Source organism: Enhydra lutris, unplaced genomic scaffold (genome assembly GCF_002288905.1).
Source record: "Enhydra lutris kenyoni isolate GAN:26980312 unplaced genomic scaffold, ASM228890v2 scaffoldscaffold56, whole genome shotgun sequence".
In the NCBI taxonomy this organism is placed as follows: Eukaryota; Metazoa; Chordata; class Mammalia; order Carnivora; family Mustelidae; genus Enhydra; species Enhydra lutris.
In genome coordinates this window covers 8582057-8603035 of record NW_019154140.1, presented here as the reverse complement: position 1 = coordinate 8603035, position 20979 = coordinate 8582057, and the positions used below count along the sequence as shown (strand labels likewise).

At 56.4% G+C, this 20979-nt stretch overlaps 1 protein-coding gene across 2 annotated transcripts in view; it reads right to left on the bottom strand.

Annotated features, from left to right (window-relative positions):
• The window catches only part of LOC111157863 (acid sensing ion channel subunit 1), a 43514-nt gene that overhangs the window by 3284 nt on the left and 19251 nt on the right, over positions 1 to 20979 (bottom strand). Inside the window, exons 3-8 of one of the 2 annotated variants that reach the window (XM_022519561.1) lie at positions 19081 to 19458; positions 18228 to 18423; positions 1710 to 1860; positions 955 to 1082; positions 522 to 672; positions 77 to 133 (exon numbers count right to left, since the gene is read on the bottom strand). In XM_022519561.1, the coding sequence (XP_022375269.1) occupies positions 77 to 133; positions 522 to 672; positions 955 to 1082; positions 1710 to 1860; positions 18228 to 18423; positions 19081 to 19442 (1045 nt within the window). In that variant the 5' untranslated portion in view covers positions 19443 to 19458. Of the gene's footprint in view, positions 1 to 76; positions 134 to 521; positions 673 to 954; positions 1083 to 1709; positions 1861 to 4522; positions 5177 to 18227; positions 18424 to 19080; positions 19459 to 20979 lie in introns of those variants that run through there. The other variant, XM_022519560.1, reaches the window with a different exon arrangement.

Genomic DNA, 20979 nt, shown 5'->3' with positions numbered 1-20979 from the left:
CTGGGGACTTGGTGTGAAATCCCTATGCACGTGGCTCCTACCTTCCCCCAGGCTGCCCTGAGACAGGGGTGCTCACCCAGAGCAGGATCCGCGCACTCCTTGTATTGTTCTGGGGTGCAGTATGGGGCATCCCCTAACAGAGGAGGAAAGACAGTGGTGCAGAAGGGACATTAACGGGTCTTGTGATGACGGTGGGACCAAGAGGCTAGATTCTAGAAGACTCGAGTGGGCAGGAGGGCAGAACTAGCCAGGCCCCAGTGTGTCCCGAAGGTGAGCACCACCCCCAGCCACAGGCCATCCCTCCTAGACCCCTTCCTGCCCATTTCTGTGGGTACAGGCAGGAATTGAGGCAAGAGGGACAAGAGCCATAGGAGTCTGGAACAGGGCTAGAACTGGGGTGGGGAGAAGCCATTTAATCTTGCTTCCGTGTTGGCAGGAGGTTGATATGCGTGGGGGAGCTGGTGAGGGGCCTTGAAGGCTTGAGGGGGCCCCAAATCACGTTTGGAGCTTTGGGGCCTGACCTGGCATGTGCACCATGCGACAGTTACAGTTCTCCACCAGGTAGCGTGTCTCACAGTCGATGCGGCAGGCAGTAATGCTGTAGGAGTCGAAGAAATCCGAGTCCATGGTGACAGCTTTGCAGGTGCCCCAGGGCGGGGGCAGGTAGATGAGCTGCTGGGAGAGCCGGGGAGCTGGGGGGTGTGGGGACTTCTCCCCAAGTCACCTTGATGGACTTCTCTGACAAGACGCAGAACTTGGGAGTCCTGCTCCCTGTCCCTCCGCAGACTCTGAGGGTCTCAGAGTTTCCAGAGCATTCCTGTCCATTCATGCGGCTCACTCGTCAGATCGGCACGCAGGCCCCAGCTCACCCGTCCCTCCTGTACTGATTACCCACCACTCCATCTTGACCCCTCAACACCCCACCCCAGGACCAGCCTCCTGTGGCCCTCTCACCCGCTGCTCCTGGCAGGACACAAAGGTCTGGAACCCTGGGGCCACACCAAAGCCCAGCTGGTCGATGAAGGGAGGTTCATCCTGACTGTGGATCTGCACTTTGATGCCCGCTTCGAAGGACGTCTCATCTATGGGAATGAGGGGCATGGGGTGTATTGCGAGGACCTCTGACTCCCTGACCTCCTTCAGAGCTGGGGCCATGCCACCTCTCCTAGGGATAAGCACAGTGCACACTGGGACACTGGGGGATGGGTTAGTCTATGGGGGCCCTTGCCCATCTCCAGCCTTCTTTTGGGTTCACTGGCTCCATGCTGCCCCAATGAACCTTGCATCCCACATACTTTTCTTACCTAGCTTCGGCTATGCATCTTGGTGTTTCTAATTCTTTCCCAGACACTCTCTATTTCTCTTCCTCCTTTTCTCCCTTCTCTCTAGATCTCTCAGCCCCAAGGTCCCCGGAGACCAGACTGACGGCAGGCAGCCCAAGTAGAGAGGGAGTTATTTATAGAGCGAGTGGCAGCCACTGATGGATAGGAATGGCTGGTTACCTTGGAGAGTAACTGAGCCAGGAAGGGGGAGCCAGAGAACTGTGAGGGTGGCAGTCAGGTAGAGGCAGAGTTGGAGATGGCAAGATGCTGGGAGGAAGGGAGGAGAGCCCGAGTCCTGCCTCAGGTCCCACAGTGGATCTCAGGAGTCCCCTGGTGGAGGCCAATGGCTAGGGCCATGGGAAGGGGCCCCCGAGAGAAATGACCTACCAGTCTCTCCCCATACAGGCAGGTACTCATCCTGCTGGATGTCCAGCATGATCTCCAGCCCATTGCCAGTCCCACCCTTCATGGTCTTCAGCCGCGGACGCCCGTCTCGGCCCGAGTTGAATGTGTAGCACTTGCCATACCTCGTGAAGACCTGGCAAGGGCAGAGTGGAAAGCCTGAGAGTCCCGCCAGCACCCTCTTACCTACCAAGCGTTGTCCCCAGACCCCTCCACTGCTGGAACCTCAACACACTTCAGGAACAATCTCTTCTGTGCAGCCCATTCTCCATGTGTCGTCCTTCCCACTCATTCTCTGCCCTTCTTTGCCCGGGACAGCTGACCCCTGTGGGCTGCACTGCCCGTGCTCCTCTGCCACTTGGACAGGCTTCAAGTTCGGTTTGACCAGAGGGAACTCTCAGTGGGGGAGCAGAGGGCAGAAGGAGGGAGAGCTCAGTGTATTCATCCTTCCCCACCCTTCACCCCTCTGAGAATGCTCTGGCAGTTGTTTCAAGCCTCTGAGACTGTAGATCCTGCCAGAAAGGCTCCCTGCAAAGCATTGCTGCTTCTCTGTGCCCCTTGAGCCTGTTGGTGACAATGCCCCACTATCACCAGCTGCCTCAGGCCCCTATAGGCAGATTTTCCTTCCCTCTGCCCACAGCTCTTTAAACAGTCCCTTTGTTCAAGTCTTTTCAGTTAAACTGTCTGAGTGGCAGTCTTCTTCCTGCTGGGACCCTGAGACATATGCCTCCATCACCAGGATCCCGTCACTGCCATACTCCCAGTCCCTCCTGGGGACCTTCTCTTCAGGCCCAAACTCCCAGAGCCTTCTGAGATAGATCTTCTCTTCTCCTGGATTTTGCCTCAGGCATCTGAAATTCTGTTCTCCCCAAGGTCCTTCCCCCAAACCAAGCTAAAGCTTTTTCGTTTTCTCCAGCCATTAGCCCCGTGTCCGCCATTGCCGCTCATCACCAGAACCTGAAAGCAGACCCAGCTGTCATGGCAAGGACCATGCTCACCCAAGCCCCAGCCCCTCCCCTCCCAGGATTTGTTACTGAGCATCCAGATACATGGCATGTTGGGCAGTGTTTGTGCAGAAGTAATAGGGCCTCAGAGGCACTCCCAGCCCTGGGGGCAGTCTTCCCACTCCACGCCTCAGAGCAGCTCTGATCACAGCTCTGAGTACACGGTCACACAGAGAAAAGTGACCCGATTCTTTATGGCCCTCTCCCCACAGTTTTTCTGAGTGTTTTCAGGTTCCCATAAATGGGGTGAGGGTGATTTTCCTCCTGCTTGATGGTGACCAAGTCTACGAAGTGGGTCAGAAGGTAAATAGAGACATAGCCCAGAGAAAGACAGAGACAGTGTCCGGCCAGACCAGAGCATGGAGGGGGTGGTTTACTAGTCCCCTTCCCCCTTCCTAGAACAGCCTCCTCCCCCATCCAGAAAAGAAACGGCAAAGTCCACAGATGAAGCAGAGAGGGAAGTCCAAGGACTTCTAATCCCCCAGCCCTCTACGAGGTTTTGTGGCATTCGGTCACAGGCTCCAGGCAAGTGACCCTCGCCTACGCTCCATCTGGGAATGTGAGGGACCCCAGGTGGCTGAGAACGCAGCCCTCGTTCGGGCTGAGATCTGCGCTGTGAACTCGTGGACTGCTGCTGCCACCTGGTGGTTCTATGTGAGAAGTGTCTGCTCTGGTCCAGAGGAAGCCCGGTTGACTCCTTCGTTATCCCATGTTCCTGTATTTCCTGGCCTGCCTGAGGCCCAGTGGCCAAAACCTCCAGATCCCTGCCTGCAGCTGGTCCATGATGCACTTATATGATGACACCCATCTGGTCCTGTGCCAGGGAGGAGGTGGGGGCTGAGGGAGAGGTGCGTGGGAAGGGGAGGCGGGGCATCTGGTCCCTGGAGGGGGCAGAAGAGTCCTCAGGCCAGATGGAACTGGAAGCTGAACTGGGGAGGGGGTGGGGTGCCACTTGGTCTCTCAGCAAGGGAAGCCCTAGACTCCAGAGTGGGAGGGCAAGCAGGAGCTGACTCTCTATCTAGGGCTTCCCCAGGGAAGACGATCCTTGATCACTTAGAGCCCTGGGGCGGGGGTTGGGGGGGTAGGGTGGGGAAGACTGAAAGGAGGACTATTATTCTCCCTCAGACGGACAGACAGACACACACACACACACACAAACACACACTGTAGGAGGAGCACTGAAAGACCAAGCAAGGCTGCACTGAAGTCCCCGCTACAGTCACTACTGAGAAGGGGCGTGGTAGGGTGGAGTCGGTGACTATCCTTACGCCTCCACCTCCCTTCCACAGCCTTCTCCAGTGCCTCCAGAGACCAGGAGACACCTGCCCCCGCTCCAGTCCAGGGGTACTAGTCAAAACTGTTAGGGCCAAGTATAGGTACCCACCATCAGAACAAAGGTTGACCTCAAAGACCGAGTAAGGTCCCAGATCATGCTGGCTCACAGGGAGGTCTGGGGCAGGGCCAGAGATGCTGGAGAATATTTGGGGGGCACACCAAAGGCCTCGAGGCAGCCACTAATTACCTACCAGCACAGATGGATTTCCAGATTCTAGCTGGAAGAGCAGCACTGGTACAGACCTGAAAATAGCAGCCCAAGCCCAGACCCTAGGGCTCCCAGGGCCAGCTCTCTGGCCAGGCCCTGAGGCCTGTCAGAATGGAGTAGGGAGGGGGCATCCCCGGGGGAGGAAGGGGAGGGGCAGGAGGGCCACAAGCCCCAGCCCTGGGAGGTGATATTCAGGGTGAGCTGTGGCAGGCACCCTTGGGGGGCTGTGCCAGGTGTGGGCCCCCACTCACCACTGAGAAGTTGTGAGGGCCACAGGGCCCCCCACAGTAGGAGCAATACAGCAGCATGTCCTCCAGCCGGTGGCAGGAGCGATTATAGAAGCGGTACAGGTTGAAAGGCTCCCCGGAGAAGGCCTCGGGCCCCGGTGGGGCAAGGGGCACCCCAGGGTCATCACTTTCGTCCAGCCCCAGCATGGGGGCCAGGTAGAGCAAGTCAGGGTAGCTGAGCTGGGACAGGCGCACGGCATTAGTGTTGCAGAGGGTGACGGCCGGGAAGGCCAGCTCCGTGGTGGCCACCTCGTCTAGCAGAGTCACGTGCGGGTAGCTGAGGTAATAGGCGACGCGGTCCCCCACCTGGCACAAGAAGGCGCCCAGAGCGAGGACAAAGGCCACTGCCCACAGGGCCTGCCTCAGCCCCGGACCCCCCTCCACGAAGATGTGGCTGGCGCCGTGCAGGGTGCAGCTGTTGGCAAAGGCCACCAAATCCACGGGCGAATCCCCCTCTCCGGCCTCCTTTGTCACTGCCTCCGTTTCTTTCTCGTCTTCCTCCTCTTCTGATTCTGAGTTGTCCCGCCGCTGCCAGTGGGGACCCCAAACATCTCCCAAGGGCCCTGGGGCCTCCTCTCCAGAGGAGAAGGACACAGAGCAGAAGATCTGGATGGGCATCTTCTCCAGGCGCTTCCTGGCCCCAGGTGGGTGGGTAGGCAGGAGAAGGGAGGAGATGTGGTCTTGGGCAGGATCTGGCAGGGCCAGCCACCCAGACGGGTCTGCCAGGTCTCTGCAGCCCCGCCAGCCAGCCGCTGTCTTTCCTCGCTGGGGCCTCGTTGGCGGTGTGGCTGAGATGGGGCGGAGCGTGGAGAGGAGGACCTGCCTGCCCTGCTGGGGAGGGCGGGCGGCGTCTGGGTTGATGAATAATGGATGGCAGTGGGAAAGGGAGGCTGATGGAGAGGAGGGAGGCCAGAGCCCCTTTCCGGTCACCAGCTCCAGCAGGACAGAGGGTAGAAGACAGTGGAAACCCTGGAAAAGCCTCGGGGCTCCAGGTGAGATGGGACCTAGCAGATTCCTCTGCTCCCACAGCCCACAGAAAAGTCTGTGCTCCTCCCCCATGATATTTAAGCTCCCTGTCACCCTCGCATCTTTTCCTCAGCAACTCCCTTGGTCTTCCTTCCCCAGTGCTGGGTCCTGGCCCCCATTCACCCCCATTCTCACCTGATGCAGCCATTCTCCTGAGACACTGGGGCCTCCGCACTCTCTCAGACCTCTAATTCTTCCTTGACTCACCCTGACTCATGATCACCCCCCACGTCATTGGCCACATCCCCACCTTGTCCCAATACACTCCTAAGACCCCAGTTCCCTTACAGTCACTCCCATGACCCCAATTTACTCAGTTCCTTCCTAAGCCCTTAACTCCCCTGCAATCATTGCCTTGACCTCCAATTTCCCTGCCGCCAGTCTTTGACCCCATTTATCCTCCCTTCGCTCCCCTGACCTGGCTGAGCTTCAAGTCAAAACCCCTCCCCCCACCCTCTGCTGAGCTGCACTTGGGTCACTCTCCCCTCCTCCACCTTTCCCTTCTGTGGCTTGGGGGGCAGCCCAGGTTCCATTAGCAGAGGTCTCTCACTGACCACAGACTCATTTATGGCCAGTTCCCGGCACCAGTGCGGGGAGGGACCCCATCTCTTGTTGCTGAAAATCTTCCTGGCAGATCACCACTCCCCTCGCCACCACCCAGCTTGCCCACCCCTCACTGGTGCAGGAGAAGAGTTCGAGGAATTCTTTCTGGCAGGTGGAAGAAACTGAGATCAGAACAATCTGCTAGGTAAGGTGGTGAGTGTCAGGGACCAACCTGGGGTGCCCCCCCAAACTCTCAGTCCTAGTCCCTCAGAGGTTCCCCATGCCCCCAGTTTACCATTCTCTGACCCCAGGTCCCTGGCCCCTCTGTGTGCTCTGGTTACTCAGGGCCACTGAGTGAGGAACTTGAGCCACCAGTCAAGTCTCCAGGGCCTAGAAGGTGACCTGAGGGGAGGAGTGGGAGGGAGGGAGGGAGGGAGGGAGGTGAAGCATGTTAACCCTTCTTCTGCAGGGCCAGGGACAAAGCAGCAGGAGTTCCATGAGTCTACTTGGACCTTGCCATTCCTTACCATGACATAGCCCCAGACCCCCCTCCCCGCCCCTTTTCTCCCCTCCCTCCCTGCTCCTACACCTCTTCCTTTCTCCATTTGCAAGCAGGGACCCTGGAGTATATTAGGGATGCAAGGCAAGGTGCCAAGTTCCAGCAGAACTGACTGATGTGGGACCTTCAGCCTCAGCTTTGCTGCCAGGGAAACAGAGGTCCCAAAAGAAGAGCAGCCTTTGAGATCTGACTCCTCTCCTTCCTTTCCCCATTGCACTCGGACTGGGCTCCACCTTTTTTGCCTAAACATTGGCCTTCCCACTGGTCTCCGTAACTCCCTGCCTCCCCAGTTTCTCCCCACCTTATATAATTCCGTACTTAATTCTGACCGTTCTCTGGCGCTGAGACCTTCTTCACCCCCTAGTGCCTCTTGGTAAAATCATGCCCATCTCGGGAAAATTTATGTGAGGCCTTTGTAATTTACCTTCCAGCCTCCCTTTCCTATCTGCCCCCCCCCCCAAACAGAAGTCTAACGTCCAGCCACCATGCCCTTCTCCCATTCTGCAGACCCTCTAGGCTCATCCACAGCTCCATGTCTTCCCTGGACTCCATCTAGAGAATTTCTTCTCATTTTTCAAGACCTTATTCACATGTTACCTCCTCCAAGAAGGCTTCCCTGATTGCATAGGGCATAGTGAGTACCCACCCAGGAAACAGAATGAAGGGATCAATTCTGCTCAAGTCCCTTCAGGCATGAGTAGTAACCAACTCCTTGAGGACAGACTGTGAGAATGAAAGACCAAGACACAGGGACCATGCGAAGAAACTAGAACCAAGGAAGACCAGGAACACCCAGGGCAACCAGAGAGGTCACTGCAGAGATGAGAAGGTCACTGCAGAGATGAGAGAGATAACCCACCACCCCACCTCCAGCTGTTGTCCTCAGGCTTCTTCTGCGTGAATTCAGAGGTTCCTTTCCTATTTCCAGTTCTGTGTGCATTTGCCTCCCCCCCGCCCCTCCCCGTTCCGCCTCAGCTCTCAGAGGGCTCTGCACGTCCTCAGGAAGTGTTTCAGAGGTAAGTTGTAGGCCTGGGTTGGGGGTGGGGAGGCTGCAGCTGCCCATGCATTCCACACCCACTAGAGGGCGTTGTTCCCCTCCTTCAGACTCCCTGGAAGGGCATGTAGATGAGACCTCCTGAGGGAAGAAAGGAAGGCAGGGGACACTTCCACCACCAGGCTTCACCAGACAGGACAGGCACACACAGAGCAGCTTCACAGGACAGCAAGTCCAGGATGGCAGGACCCGTCTTCCCCCACACCAACATAAAGACCCACACTGCACACCTACACATCACCACACACAGCTCCCTTGCAGGGCAACAAACATACACACACCACAAATGGATTTCCTCTCTCCTCTAAAATCCTCTCCCACCTCACCTTGCTCCAGTAGACCAATCCAAAGTTTGCACAGTAAGGGGAGGTAAGGAAAGTCTCAAGCGGCGCACATAGACCCACAAGCACAAAACCCCAGGAGAAAAGCCCCAGGGGAAGTGGCCAAGCAGAGACCCATGCAGGACAACATCTACTTCTGAACCCTCTGTCCAAGGAGGAAAGCCTTCCCCGTGTCAGTCCCTACCCAGTACCGCTCTTAAATTGTGTGTGGTAACTCAGTGGTTTCTGACTTTTTCCATATCTCCTTCTAAACACGCTCCCTCCAACCCCCACCCCACTGCAGCCAACATCTGTAGAATGTTTAATGCTTCTCAGTAGATAGTTCATGGAATCCTTATATAACCTAGTGAAATAAACAGGTTTGAGTAACATCGCCCCCATTTGACAATTGGGGAAACTGAGGCATGGTGACCTGTTCAAGTTACATGGAGAGCAAGTGGTGGGCATGAGACTAGTATTAGATCAACCCCTGTAAATCCCTTCCTCCTACATTCTTTCATTTACTCATCAAATATTTACTGAGTGTCTATGTGCTGGGGACACATGAAGAATATACAATGGACTGGGTTCCTGCCCTTGTGGAGCCTACTGTCTAACAGGGGAGCAGACACCATTTCTAAAAATTGTAAAAGTAAATATTTAATTGCAAATCATAATAAGTGCTATGAAAAGGTAATTTGGCTCTATGGGAGCAAGTGCCAGGAGGATCCAACCTAGCCTGGGGAATCAAAGCATGTTTCTCTGAGGACATGATGCTTGAATTGTGATCTAAACAATAAAGAGGAGTAATTAGGTAAAAGTTTGTATGAGGTGGGTCGGGGGAAGAATATTCTAGAGGGCAGAGTCATGCAAAGGCCCTGAAGACCCTGGGGGTGGAGGTGGGGGGAAAGCTCAGAGGAGAATATAGCTGGAGAGCCAGAGTGGGGTAAGAACAGTCCAGAGAAACAGGCAGGACCCAGACCCCTTGGGGCCTTGAAGGCCACAGCAAAGATTCCTGTCCAAGGACAATGGGAGGGTTTCAAGTGATCAGAGTAGTGTTTTGAAGAGACAACTAGGAAACAGCCAGAGGGGCTGCTGGAAGACCTATCAGGAGACTATCCCAGGGTGTAGGTGAGACAGGAAGTGCACCAGCTTGGAATGGGGTGATAGGGTGGAGATATTTAGGGAGCAAGAGTGGCAGATCCCCTTAAGGGAGGGGAGGGAGATGGAGTGTAGGGATGCTTGCTAGTTTGCATAAGTGGCTGAATGGTGCTGTGGCTCACTACGCCAGGAACACAAGGAAAGGACTAGTTTGGGAGATAAGATGATGAATTTGGCTTTGCACATGCTGGGTTTTGTGAGCCTCGGGGACATCCAAGTGGAGGTGTGAGGGGGGAGATTAGCCACCAGCACAGAGGGTGAGAGGAGAGAGCTGGATGGAAGCACATAATCTCGCTGGTCAGGGTCTAGATGCTGACGAGATGGCCCAAGGAGAGAAAGTCGGAAGGAAGGATGGAAAGAAGGAAGGGAGGGAGGGAGGGAGGAAGGAAGAAAGGGAAGGAGGGAAGGAGGGAGGGAGTGAGGGAGGGAGAAAGGGAAGAAGGAAGGAAGGGAGGAAAAGAGATCAAGTCTGATTTGTCAATATCAACCAAAGCCAAACAGAATACCAACCTGTGACTTAACCACAACCCCTAGTTACATACCCAAAATATGAGTCCATTGGACAACCAGAGAACATAAACAAGAATGTTCACGGTAGCTTTGTTTATAATAGCCAAAAACCTAGTAACCACCCAAAGGTCTAGCAAGAATAGAATGGATAAATACATTTTGGTGTAATTATATAATGAGAAGCTACACAGCACTGACAAAGCGTGAACTACCACTGCACAAAATGGGACAATCTCACAGACAAAATCATAAGCAAAAGAAGATAGGCACAAAAGCGTGCAGCCTGTATGGAGGATACATGTACTCTACAAACTTCAAGAACAGGCGGAACATATCTGTACTGACAGAAGTCAGAATAATGGTTGACTCTTGTGGGCTAGTACTGACCAGGAAGGGGCAAAGGAACTTCCTGGGGGTGTTAGAAATGTTTTATACTTTTTTTTTCTTTTTTGAAAGAGAGAGAGAGTGTGTGTGTGTGCGATGAGTGGGGTTTAGGGTAGGAGCAGAGGGAGAGGGAGAGAGAATCTCAAGCAGACTCCCCACTGAGCACAGGGCCAGACGCAGGGCTCAATTTCACTTCCCTGAGATCATGACCTGAGATGAAATCAAGAGTTGGATGCTTAATTGACTCAGCCACACAGGTGCCCCAGGAAAGAACAGTTTAAAAAAGAGGAGGTGGTCAACCATTTTGAATGTCATTGAGAGGTTAAGAATAAACAATATTTACAGGATCTAGCCACACGGAGGTCGCTGGTGGCCTTATAGCTCTAACCGGTTGGGTGGAGTTCTGGGGGGTGAGGGGAGGGGAGAAGGTAGCCTCAAGTGGAGTGGAGAATGAGTCTGAGATGAGAAAATGGAGACAGTGGAATATAGACTTCATATTTCTGAATTATGTCTGGGAAAGGAAGCAGAAAGAGAGAGAGTGGGGGGCTGGAGGGAGTTGTGGAGTTGAGAGACCTTTGGTTTTTGGTTTTTATTTTAACGTCAACCCTGATACATAGCGAATGTCCAATAAATGTTAGCTGTATATTGTAGCTATATATTTCAAGATGGGAGAATCTTAAGCGTGTTTCAGTTGTCAATAGGTAGATCCCACTGGAGAGGGAAAGACTGACTGTAGACGAGGGAGAGGTGGAATCTTAGGGTAAAATTCCCATACAGGTAGAAGGAGATCAGATGGAAAGACTAGGCTGAGATTTCAGCCTAGACAAGAGGGATGCTCCCCTACGGGAAGGGGGAGGGCTTGGCTGAGGCTTCGATCTTCTTCCTGAAGCAGGTGACAAGGTCATTTGCTCAGGGTGTAGGGGGTGCTGGGAAGAGTGGCTCTTTGAGATGAGTGGTGAAGTTTGCAGTAATCACTGGGACCAGCAAGGTGACCCGAAAAACACAGCGGGGTTGCCAGGGGGCCCTGCACACCCATTTCAGGATGTCGATCATGAGCACAAGGTGACTGCAAGCTGGCCTGTTGTGTGACCTTCTCTGGTCAAGCTTGGCTGTCCTGGAGCCACCTGAGGAGAGCCAGTGGCGGGGCTATCCACTAGGGCTGGGATTTGGCCAAATGGTGCAATGAAAAGGCGGAGGAGTCAAAAGACTCCCGTGTGGCCAACCCGAGTCTGCCATTCCTTCTCCTTTGCACCCTTGTTTATCCTTCCTGCCTCCTGCTTCCTTAGACAGTGTGGCAAGCTGGAGACCCAGACACCCTCCTCCCCCTGCTCCACACACCGTTCCTACTGTCACACACAAAGACCCTGGCCTTCGAAGATTTCAAGTCAAGGTCCCAACTCTGGCATTCACCAGCTATGTGACCTCAGGTAAGTCACCTAACATCTCTGAGCCTCAGTTTCCTCGTATCTCATGTGAAGATATTAATATCTGCCTGTCTCCCAGAATTAGGAGGCTCATGAGCTAAAGTAAAGGGAACTTGTAAATTGCAAAGCTCGACTGGAAGAGATGATTAATTTTGCTGGTATGTGCTCTGCATGCGACCAGAGGTTTGCCTGCACACAGGCTCCCTCCCACAACCGCAATAAGTGAGCTATGTGCACCCCCGAGCTCATCCATACACGTCCACTACACACTCTAACCCCCATCCATGTTCTCAGGCACCCCCACAGAGGGGCACACATGTGCTTGCACACTTGGGGCACACCTGCAGGGGGCATGTCACAGGAAGGCTGAGTTGGCTGCTGTCCATGGTCAAGGCCACTGCAGCAGTCTCACCCCAGGGAGGTCCCCAGCCTGCCTCCATGATCTGACGCACGAGTTAGAGATGCACAGCCCCACAGCCGTGAGCTACAGGGCCCAACCTCCCAGTTCCTGCCCCCCCCACCGCCGCCACCCGCAGACACGTCAAGGGGGTGTGGATGAGAGGGGACTGAAAGTGTTGTCTTTCCAAGAAATCACAGTTGCTCAGAAAAACCACCACTTGCCCTCCCTCTCCCTCGGGAGTGGCCCTGGAGAGCCTAGGATGGCAGAGTCTCTGCCCTTATGGTTTCTTAAGGGTCTGTCCCCTCTAAGGAATACACAGCTGTTTCGCGCTCATTTTACAACTTTCCACGAGGAAGATGTGTGATCCATGAGTCCCGGAAAGTCAGTGCCGCACAGCCATTCCAAGCGTAGGCCAGCGTGGGCTTAGCCAGAGAGTCCCAGAGGCTGAAGGAGGGGCTGCCCCTTGGCAAAGAATCATTTAGCCATTGATTTGGAGCCTCCTTTCCTCACGAGAAATTGTGCCTAGAAGCTGAGAAACGGAGCCAGATGCAACTCTGCCTAAAACAGAACCCAGGGGGCTCCAGGGCCCAGCCGCACCCCTCGCCAGAACTAGGCACCACTTCTCAGTCTTGCTGTCTGCTTCCCAGTGTTGCCTCCTAGGATCCCCACGCAAGGGTCCTGACTGGAAGGTCCTTTGCTGGAGGGTAGAAGGTGCTGGAGCGCCACCTCAGACCTCCAGGCTTGTGCCTGGGCAGGCTTGTGCCTCAGCGCCTGCGGGGGCGGAGAGGGTGGGGGGTGGTGAGGGAGGGGGAGTGGAGAGGAGTGGGGGGACTGGCCAATGACCCCTGCTAGACAGAGGTGGACTGCGCATATGCTGGGGGAGGGCTGCATGGGGGGACACCCCACATCCCACAAAACTGGAGTTTCTAGATAGCTGATCTGGGCTGGGGAGATGGGAAGGACTCTACCTACATGTCCAGAGTCCAGCACCGCCTGGTACATTACTCCCCGTTCCCTACGGATGGATGCCTTTGTTACCATCCCCACCCCATCATCTTGGAACCCCCCCCTCCCTGGGAATTGCACTTGACTCTAAGCTCCCTGAGGGCAGGGACAGGGTCTGTTCACCCCTACACTCTGGTGCCCAGCACAGCACCTGGCACTTTGAAAGGGCTCTGTCACAGGAAGGAACCAAGTGGAGCTTCGCACTTCCAACCCCAGCCTCCCGCATCATCCCCCACCCCACCCCCCAGGACTGAAACTGCCTTCCAGAAAGTTGAAGCATGCTCAGAAGCAACCTCCACCCACAGCAGAAACATGGGACCTCTCAGCAGCCCCCCACCCCCAAACCGGGCTTCTTGGACGCTTGCCAGGTGCAGCAGTGAGGGAAGCTTTGGGTTGTCCCTGGGCTGGGGCAGAAGAAAGGCCCAAGGCTTGGAAGCGCTCCTCCTCCCCACCCCTGCATTTCCCACTCTGCCCCCAGAGGCACTTAGTTACTTACATCAATTCTCTATTACTTTAGCCAGCAGCCGGGAGATCAATTAACTTAGAGTAGCCTCTTAGCTAACTGCAGTCTGGGAGAGAGGTGGAGTCCAGAACAGCAGGGGAGGAAGGAAGGAGAGGGAGAGGAGGCGAGAGAGAGGAAACTACGTTATCCCAAGGATGTTTGTGTGTATATGCATATGAGAGAGAGACACACCGAAAGACAGAGAGAGAGCGACCCTAACCAGGGTCCCCTGGATTCTTGCAACGGGCTCCGCTCCGCTCCGAGCTCTCTCTCATCTCCTCCCTCCAACCTCAGGCACTTCTGAGGGAGGGAGAGAAAGCAAGGATGAGGCTGGAAGGAACGCCCTCCTCCAAAGTTAGCCTCTCCACTCCAGCTCTCTCCTGTCCTGCTGCCATCTGTGGTTGCTCCCCTTGCTTCCTCCCCCCTCCACACCCCCAAAGGCGGCCAGGACTCTGCCCCTGAGCGGGCTGGCCTGGGACCCTCCTTCTCTCTAGCAGTCTGGGCAGCCTCTTCCTGCAGCAGCCCCTCCACTGCCTGCTAGCTGGAGGGAACAGACCCAGGTGGTGAGGCCAGGCCCTCCCCAGGGACTCCTGGTCTTAGCCGCTCTGCAGCGGGAGGTGGGCGAGACAAGCTAGGGTGTTGTGGGTGTGAGGGGTATCAGCGAAGGGGCAGAGTTAAGTTGGGGATGAGGAAGCCCCCATGCTAGTCCTGGCTCTCTCCGGGACTTGCCATCCCTAGCTCAGCTTGTTTAAGATGGCCTCTCCCTCCCTTCTCCAGCTCCCGGGATCACCCACCTATGCCCACTGCTTCTCTCAGTTTCTCAACCCTGTAGATGCAGAAGAGTCCTGTCCCCCTCCAGAACCTTAAGTAGATTTCTGTGCCTGCCATCCCTCACTCCATCTCTCCTCTGGGGAATTTGTGCTTCCACTCCAGGGTCCTGGGGGGACACTCCTGTGGGCCCCCGCAAGGATTCATGTCCCCTATCTCTTGTCCTCCCAATTCCACCCCCCTCCTGAGAGAGAATACTGGCGCCACTGCACACCCACCCCCAAGATTTCCATTTTCTACTCTCTCCTTCCTTCTCTTCCAGGGTCCAGAGATGAATTCCTTGCTCTCTCTCCCCCAGGCAATGGCTCTGGGTCTCAGCTGGAGCAGGGGGACGGCATGGGGCTGACTGGGCAGCCATCTGCCAGCCCCCTCCCCTCGGTGCTTTTCAGCATTCCAGCCACACAGGCGCTCCCACTGCCAGGGACAGATAAGGTGCAGCTGGAGGCTGGCACCAGCTGCGACTGTGCTCACTCCCTCCGGCCCCCACCCAGACCCAGGCACACAGCTGCGCCCCTGGTCCCCCTCCATGGAACCCCTGCCCTGCCTTGGTCTGACTGCCCCTGAGGTGGAGTGGCAGAGCAGAGCCTCCGACCCTGTTACCCTGGCAACCCGACATCCCCCCCTCGAAGGAAAAGAGGTGGCCAGGGAAGAGGGGTCCTTGAGAGTGGGTTCCGTGGTTGCTTTTTTTTTCTTCTTCTTTTTTTGGTAGCTCAGCAGAGAGCTACTGAGGTTGACTCTCTGCCTCTTCAGTCTGAAACCAGTTTCTCCCAGATTTGGCCCAGGTTCCCCATATTTATCCCCATTCTCCCAAGCGGCCCCAGCTACAGCTGAGGGATGGACCTGGTCAAACACGATGTGACCACCAGTCCCCTGTGGTTGAGCTGGACTGAAAGTACATCTGAGGGGAACGCTCGTCCCTGCAGACCCCCCTGCCAGAGGAGCTGGGGTCTCTGAGGGACCAGAGTCTGCCCCTTCCTCTGCCTCCTGAACTGTCCTCCCTGAGCAGGGCTCTCCCAAGTTGGATGAGCTTGGCCCTTGGAAACCCACAGCGGACTTCACGTGTACCTGTGCACATTATATTTTGCAAAAACTGAGAGCCGGGGCTTGGACTTCCAGTTAGAACCTGTTTCAGAGCAGCAGAAGATGCCAAGGAGGTCTCTCCTAAGCTCTGACCCAATAGGCAAATGTTTCCTGTCAGTGCCACATCTGTCCTGGGGCTAGATACACACCTCTTAACCTAGCAGAGAATGGCAAGGATGGAGAGGCAGATGTTAAATATTAGACCAAAGGAGAAGGGAGAGAAGGTGGAGCATCAGGCAAGGGGTGTCCACACCCCCTTGGAGCCAGGGAGCTGGAGCAGGGGGCCAGAGCCCTTCTTTTCCCCCAGGGACATGTCAGACATGGACTCACAACCCAACTCCCATCTGTGTAGGAACATCCCTAGGGGCAGAAGTGGTAGAGTTCCCGACACAGAGACAGTATGTAGGGAGGTCAATGAGAGGGTAGAAGGAGGAGCTGAGACCTCGGGTGCAGCCAGATTCAGGGTCAAGTCTTTGACATGGACTGAGAAGCATAAAAAACCTAATCTTCTCTGGCAATCCAGAACCCCAAAATGCCCGGGCTGGGTTCACCTATAGGCTACTCTCATCTCTCTCCCCCACCCCAACCTCAAGCAAGGAGAAGAACTCAGATTGCTCCAGAACTCTGTAAACCAGTCAAAGCTCCATCTGAGTACTCAGAATTGTCCCCTCAGATAACATGGACCAGTCACATTTCAGGATCTCCATTTTCATAAACCGAACATGTCCTAGCATCACCACTTGGAATCTTTCTGGACTGCAGGGACAAAGGGAGCCTCAGCTGGACACTTTCTGTGGACTACTGCACCCCCACTTTATATCTTCTCGGTCTGAGCCAAGTACTCTGCCCTTTATCCAATACTACAAACTGTTCAAGCTAATGGGTTTTCTCTTCCTCGCTGCTCCCTTCTGCTGTGTGTTGGCTGTGCTGCCGAAGGGGAAGTCTCTGCCTTTCACCCTCACCTAACTTCTACTACTCATGAGTACATCATTGGTGAGCCTGGGAACCCTTTGGTCTCAGGCTCTGGAGAATCCAGGACTTCCCTGTTTTGAGAAAGGAAAAGAGGGAAGTGGTTAAGAGCATCACCCTCTGCTCCCCGACAGCTTGGCTCAGCAGGGAATGTGGCCATGTAACCTTTGTCTGGCAGGATTGACAAAGGCCCCTGAGACTGGTCTGCAGAGCAGGCCTTAAAGAGATTGGGAATTCTTGTGTAACCTCGGCAGGAAAAAACAAGCATGACCACGGGCTCCAACATTTCTACACAACCCCGATGCAGTTCACCCTCGCGTAACACCAGGAGGAAGCAAGCAAGCAGGGGGGAAATGGGCAGGGAGAAAAGGGAGTCTCTGAGAGCAGAGAATTAGGGGCAGGCGTGGATAGCGAGGGGGTCCTGGGGGAGACTGCGTTTTCAAAGAGCAATGAGCAGACTTGGAAGTGGACATGATGGTTCCAGGGCCAGCGAAGGTAATAAAAAGAGGACACTAGGTTGGAACTTTACAAGACACAAGTTCTCATCCAGAACCTGTCACTGACCAGTTGGGCTCAGGCAACTTATTCCACCTCTCTGTGTCCCCTTGTGTGCATTTGTAAAATAGAGAGCACGTAGCTACTTATTCAGCCTAGGAGAGCCTACAAAGTCTAGGAGAAGGAGAGCCTACAGAGTCTTCTGAAGAGTTAAGAGCATCATTCTCTCATCTGGTGTTATTTTTCACATCTGGCTTCGGGTCCTCTGTCCCTCTCCAGCCTCTGTCTGGTTGTAAGCTCTCAGGAACCTGTGTGACTTGCCCAGGATCACCTGGCACACGAGATCCCAGTCCATTTCCCTAACCCTCTCCAAGATGCTGGCTTCGAGGCAGCCCCATCTTGGGGGCAGTGGTGGGTGGGTCTGCGGGGTAGCTCCATTGAAAAAAATATATATTTTATTTATTTATTTGACAGAGATAGAGAGCACGCACTCACAAGCAGGGGGAGCAGCAGGCAGAGGGAGAGAGAAGCAGGTTCCCTTGACAAGATGCTGCTGGGCTCAATCCCAAGACCCTGGGGATCATGACCTGAGCCCAAGGCAGCTGCTTAACCGACTGAGCCACTCAGGTGCCCCTGGGGCATCTCCATTTTAAGAAGTAAAGAGATGATGGGGGGAAAAAAAAGAAGCAAAGGGACCCTCCAGTTTGGTCATGACTATGTACCCCAGATAATCTCTCAATTCCTTAGACCCTGGCTCTCGCTGACCAGGGCGGAACCCAATCAGACAGTATGCATGTGTGTGTGTGGCAGGGGTGGCCCAGAGAGAATTACCTGTCTAGCTATGTAAGAGAAAGCTTCCCTTACTTCCCATGTGTCACAGTGCTTCTCCAACTTAAATTCAAATCACCCGTTAAAATGCCAGTCCTGAATCAGTAGGTCTGGGAAGTGGGGTGGCTAAGCCCTGCATTCTTTTCATCTCCCAGATGTTGGTCCTCAGACCTCATTTCAAGTAACAAGACTGTAGCTTCCCCACCCCCACGTCCAGCTCTGACACCTGTGGCCCAGAAGGGAAGCTAGAACTGGCGGGGGGTGGGGGGGGATGGCGTGCAGCACACCAGGCTCCACGTGTGTCTGTGTCTGTGCCTGTGTGCACCTCTGTGTGTTGTGCACTGAGTGCTTGCTTTCCTGTCCTCGTGGACACGAGGCTGATGCTAAGACCCTCACACAGAGCAAATGGACCCCTGTACTGAACCAAGTCTCCTCTGGACAGAAGCAAACCCAGGGGACATGCAGCTTCCTCTTCCAGAGCAGCAAGCTTGGTGGAAGGCCCACAGGCTCCTAATCCTCTCCTCCTCCACCTCCTCCTCCTCCAGGACTGACTCCTGCTCCACACCAGGGGATTCACTCACCACCTTGAAGTCTTCAGCGCTGCAGACCTCCCCCCGGAAGTGGCAGGAGAGCAGCATGTCTCGAATGTCGTGCCCTGCACGGTCGTAGAACTCCCGCATGTTGAAGGGCTTGGGCTTGAAGCTGCGGAAATTGGCCTTGTCCTGCAGGATTTCCAGCTGCTTCTCATCTGCCATCTGCGTGTCTGGTATCTCATACCTGGAGCCCAGGGGTGAGCGGCGAATGGATCAGCATGACTTTCAGGTCTCTGCCTCCATCTGGCCTCCGGGTCCCATACCCAACCTCAGCAGGGGAGGTGATGGGGGTTGGGCAGGGAGGAGGGCAGCCATCAGCCCCAGGGATCAGGCCTGGGCATAGGCACAGAAGGCTGGGTGTGTCCTGAGGACCTGCCCCATGGGGTCTGAGAAGACAGTACAATCGATCGACAGTGGCTGCGTGGGTAAGGGAGGGATGGGCAGAGAGATCATGGCAGGAGCTGTCTTATATACTCAATCTCCACTCTTTAAAGATGGTCTGCCCCCATCCCTCAAATGAGATGAGGAGCAAGACACAGTGAGTGGGAGGGTGGCAAAGGTCTCCCGAGAGGCTGCTGATGTCTCACAGCTCAGGCTGGGCAGGGGCAGAGCTGTTGGGGACTATGCTGGGATCAGAGATCGGGTGCCCTTAACTGCTTTGTTCAGTCCCGCAATTCCTTTGCTGTGAGTGGCAGGTTTGGGGGGGGGCGGGGAGACAGGGTGGTCTGGGCTCTAGAGAGTGGGTTTTGAGAGGCAAGCACCCTGATGGGGGTCACCAGGAGCTGGGAGGCATGCGCCCTGGGGGGCCCTGCAAGAGGCTGGCCGGGTGGGAGCTGCCCACCTGTTGTTGAGCAGGGCCAGCAGCTCCCCGGCGTGGTACAGGTCATTCTTGGAGACTTGGCTAAAGCGGAACTCGTTGAGATTGCACAGCGTGACAGCGGGGAAGGTGAGCTGGGAGGCAGCCACCTCATCAAGCTTGGTGACGTGGTGGTAGTGGAAGTAGTACTGCACTCGCTCGGTGCACACACACAGCAGCACAGCCAGGGAGCCCAGGAAGCACAGGGCCCACAGTGCCCGCTTCAGAGACAGCCGCTCGTAGGAGAAGATGTGGGCCAGGCCGTGCAGCGTGGAGCTGCTGGCGAAGGCCTGGATGCTCACCGGCTGGACGCCACCCACCTCCTCCTCCTCGGCCTTCAGTTCCATCCTGACCGAGGGGATCCTAGGGAAGGAGGGGGTAGTCTGTTACCATCCTGAGATAAGGGTCCACACCGGGGCCCTGCAAAAGCATCCAATCGGAATCCCCATTGCCAGAGGTCACTGCCTCCGGGGCAGGACACTTCCCTCGTGTGTGAGCCCAGAGGTGGCTGCCCAAGGGACACGCTCCTAGAAAAGGCTTCCTTCAAAGGTAGGGGCTCTGGGGTCAGCTCAGGCCAGGAGAATGCTCTCCCAGGAAAGCTTCCCAGGCCAGGGGAGACCCCAGAGGTAGTCATCCGAGAGTGAGAGGGAAGTCCCAATATTTTTCCACGGGCAGCACAGGAGTTCCCTCCAGATGTGGGGTCACTCTGGGACAGGGATGTCCACCCCATCCTGGAGAGGATAACTCCCCCAGCCGGACAGAACCCAGGGTCCGGAGCTCCTGGTCAAGGGTGATCCCAGGACTGGGTTTTCACCCGGGTGAGCTAAACCTGGGCTAAAATCCCCCTAGGGAGGTGGGGAGGGGCCCAGCCCGAGTCCTCACCTGCGGGCGTCTCCAGTTCTCCTAACCGCGCAGGCTGTGTCTATGTTTGGGGTGGGGGCTGGGGGGTGGAGGGCAGCCCGAGGTGGATGCATGGGGGGGGCGCGGTTCCCTATGACAGCTAGCTGTCCCCGCCCCGGACGCAACCCCCCTCCAGTCCAGCTTTCCGACGCAGCCAGATCCCCTGCTCGGCCCCCGCCCCCCTCCCCAGCCACCGAGCCGCCCCAGCAGCTGGGGAAAGCGAGAGGGGAGGAAAGTCCCGGCTTCGGGGCGCCGGGGAGTCCCGCAGCCAAAGGCGGGGGTATCGGAGACCCACCTGAGGGGGCTTCGGGAACCCGGCAAGCGGCGGCGGGTCCTGGGGCGCGGGGCCGGACGCGGGCTCAGCGCCGAGGCGCGGAGGGGCTCATGGCCCGGAGCGGGAGCCCGCGGCTGCCGCGGCACGCCGCGCAGAGCCCTGCAGGGAGCGGCCCGCCCGGCCCGGCCCGGCTCGGCTCCGTCCGCTCGCCTGCGCGCGCTCGCTCGCTCGCCTGCCTCGGCTCGGTCCGCCCGGGCTCGGCGCGGTGCGCGGTGCTCTCAGCCCCGGGATCTGCAGGGATCCATCGTCCGGCCGGGAGGCGGCGGGAGGGAAGGTGGAGGGGGAGGGGAGAGGGTGCGCGTGCGCGCCTACGAGTGTCTGCGAGGGTGTCTCTGGGCCGGTGTGCGCGCGGGGGCCCCAGACGCGGGAGCGGGACCAAGGGCTCCCGGCGCTGCCTCGCCTCCTCCTCCCGCCCGCTCTCGGCGGCTCTGCCTCCCTCCGGTCCCGGAGCTGTCTCCCTGCCTGCGAGGCCCTATGGCTTGTGTGTGTGACTATGTGTGTTATGTGTGTGCGCGCGCGTGCGCGCGCCCCCGCGCGCGAGAGGGAGGGAGTCTGCCCCCAGCGTCCCCCTCCCCGTGCTGTCTCCTTCGGATCGATGCTCCTGCCTCTTGCTGCTGCTTCCTCTGGTGGCCCACGCGTGCGCGCGCGTG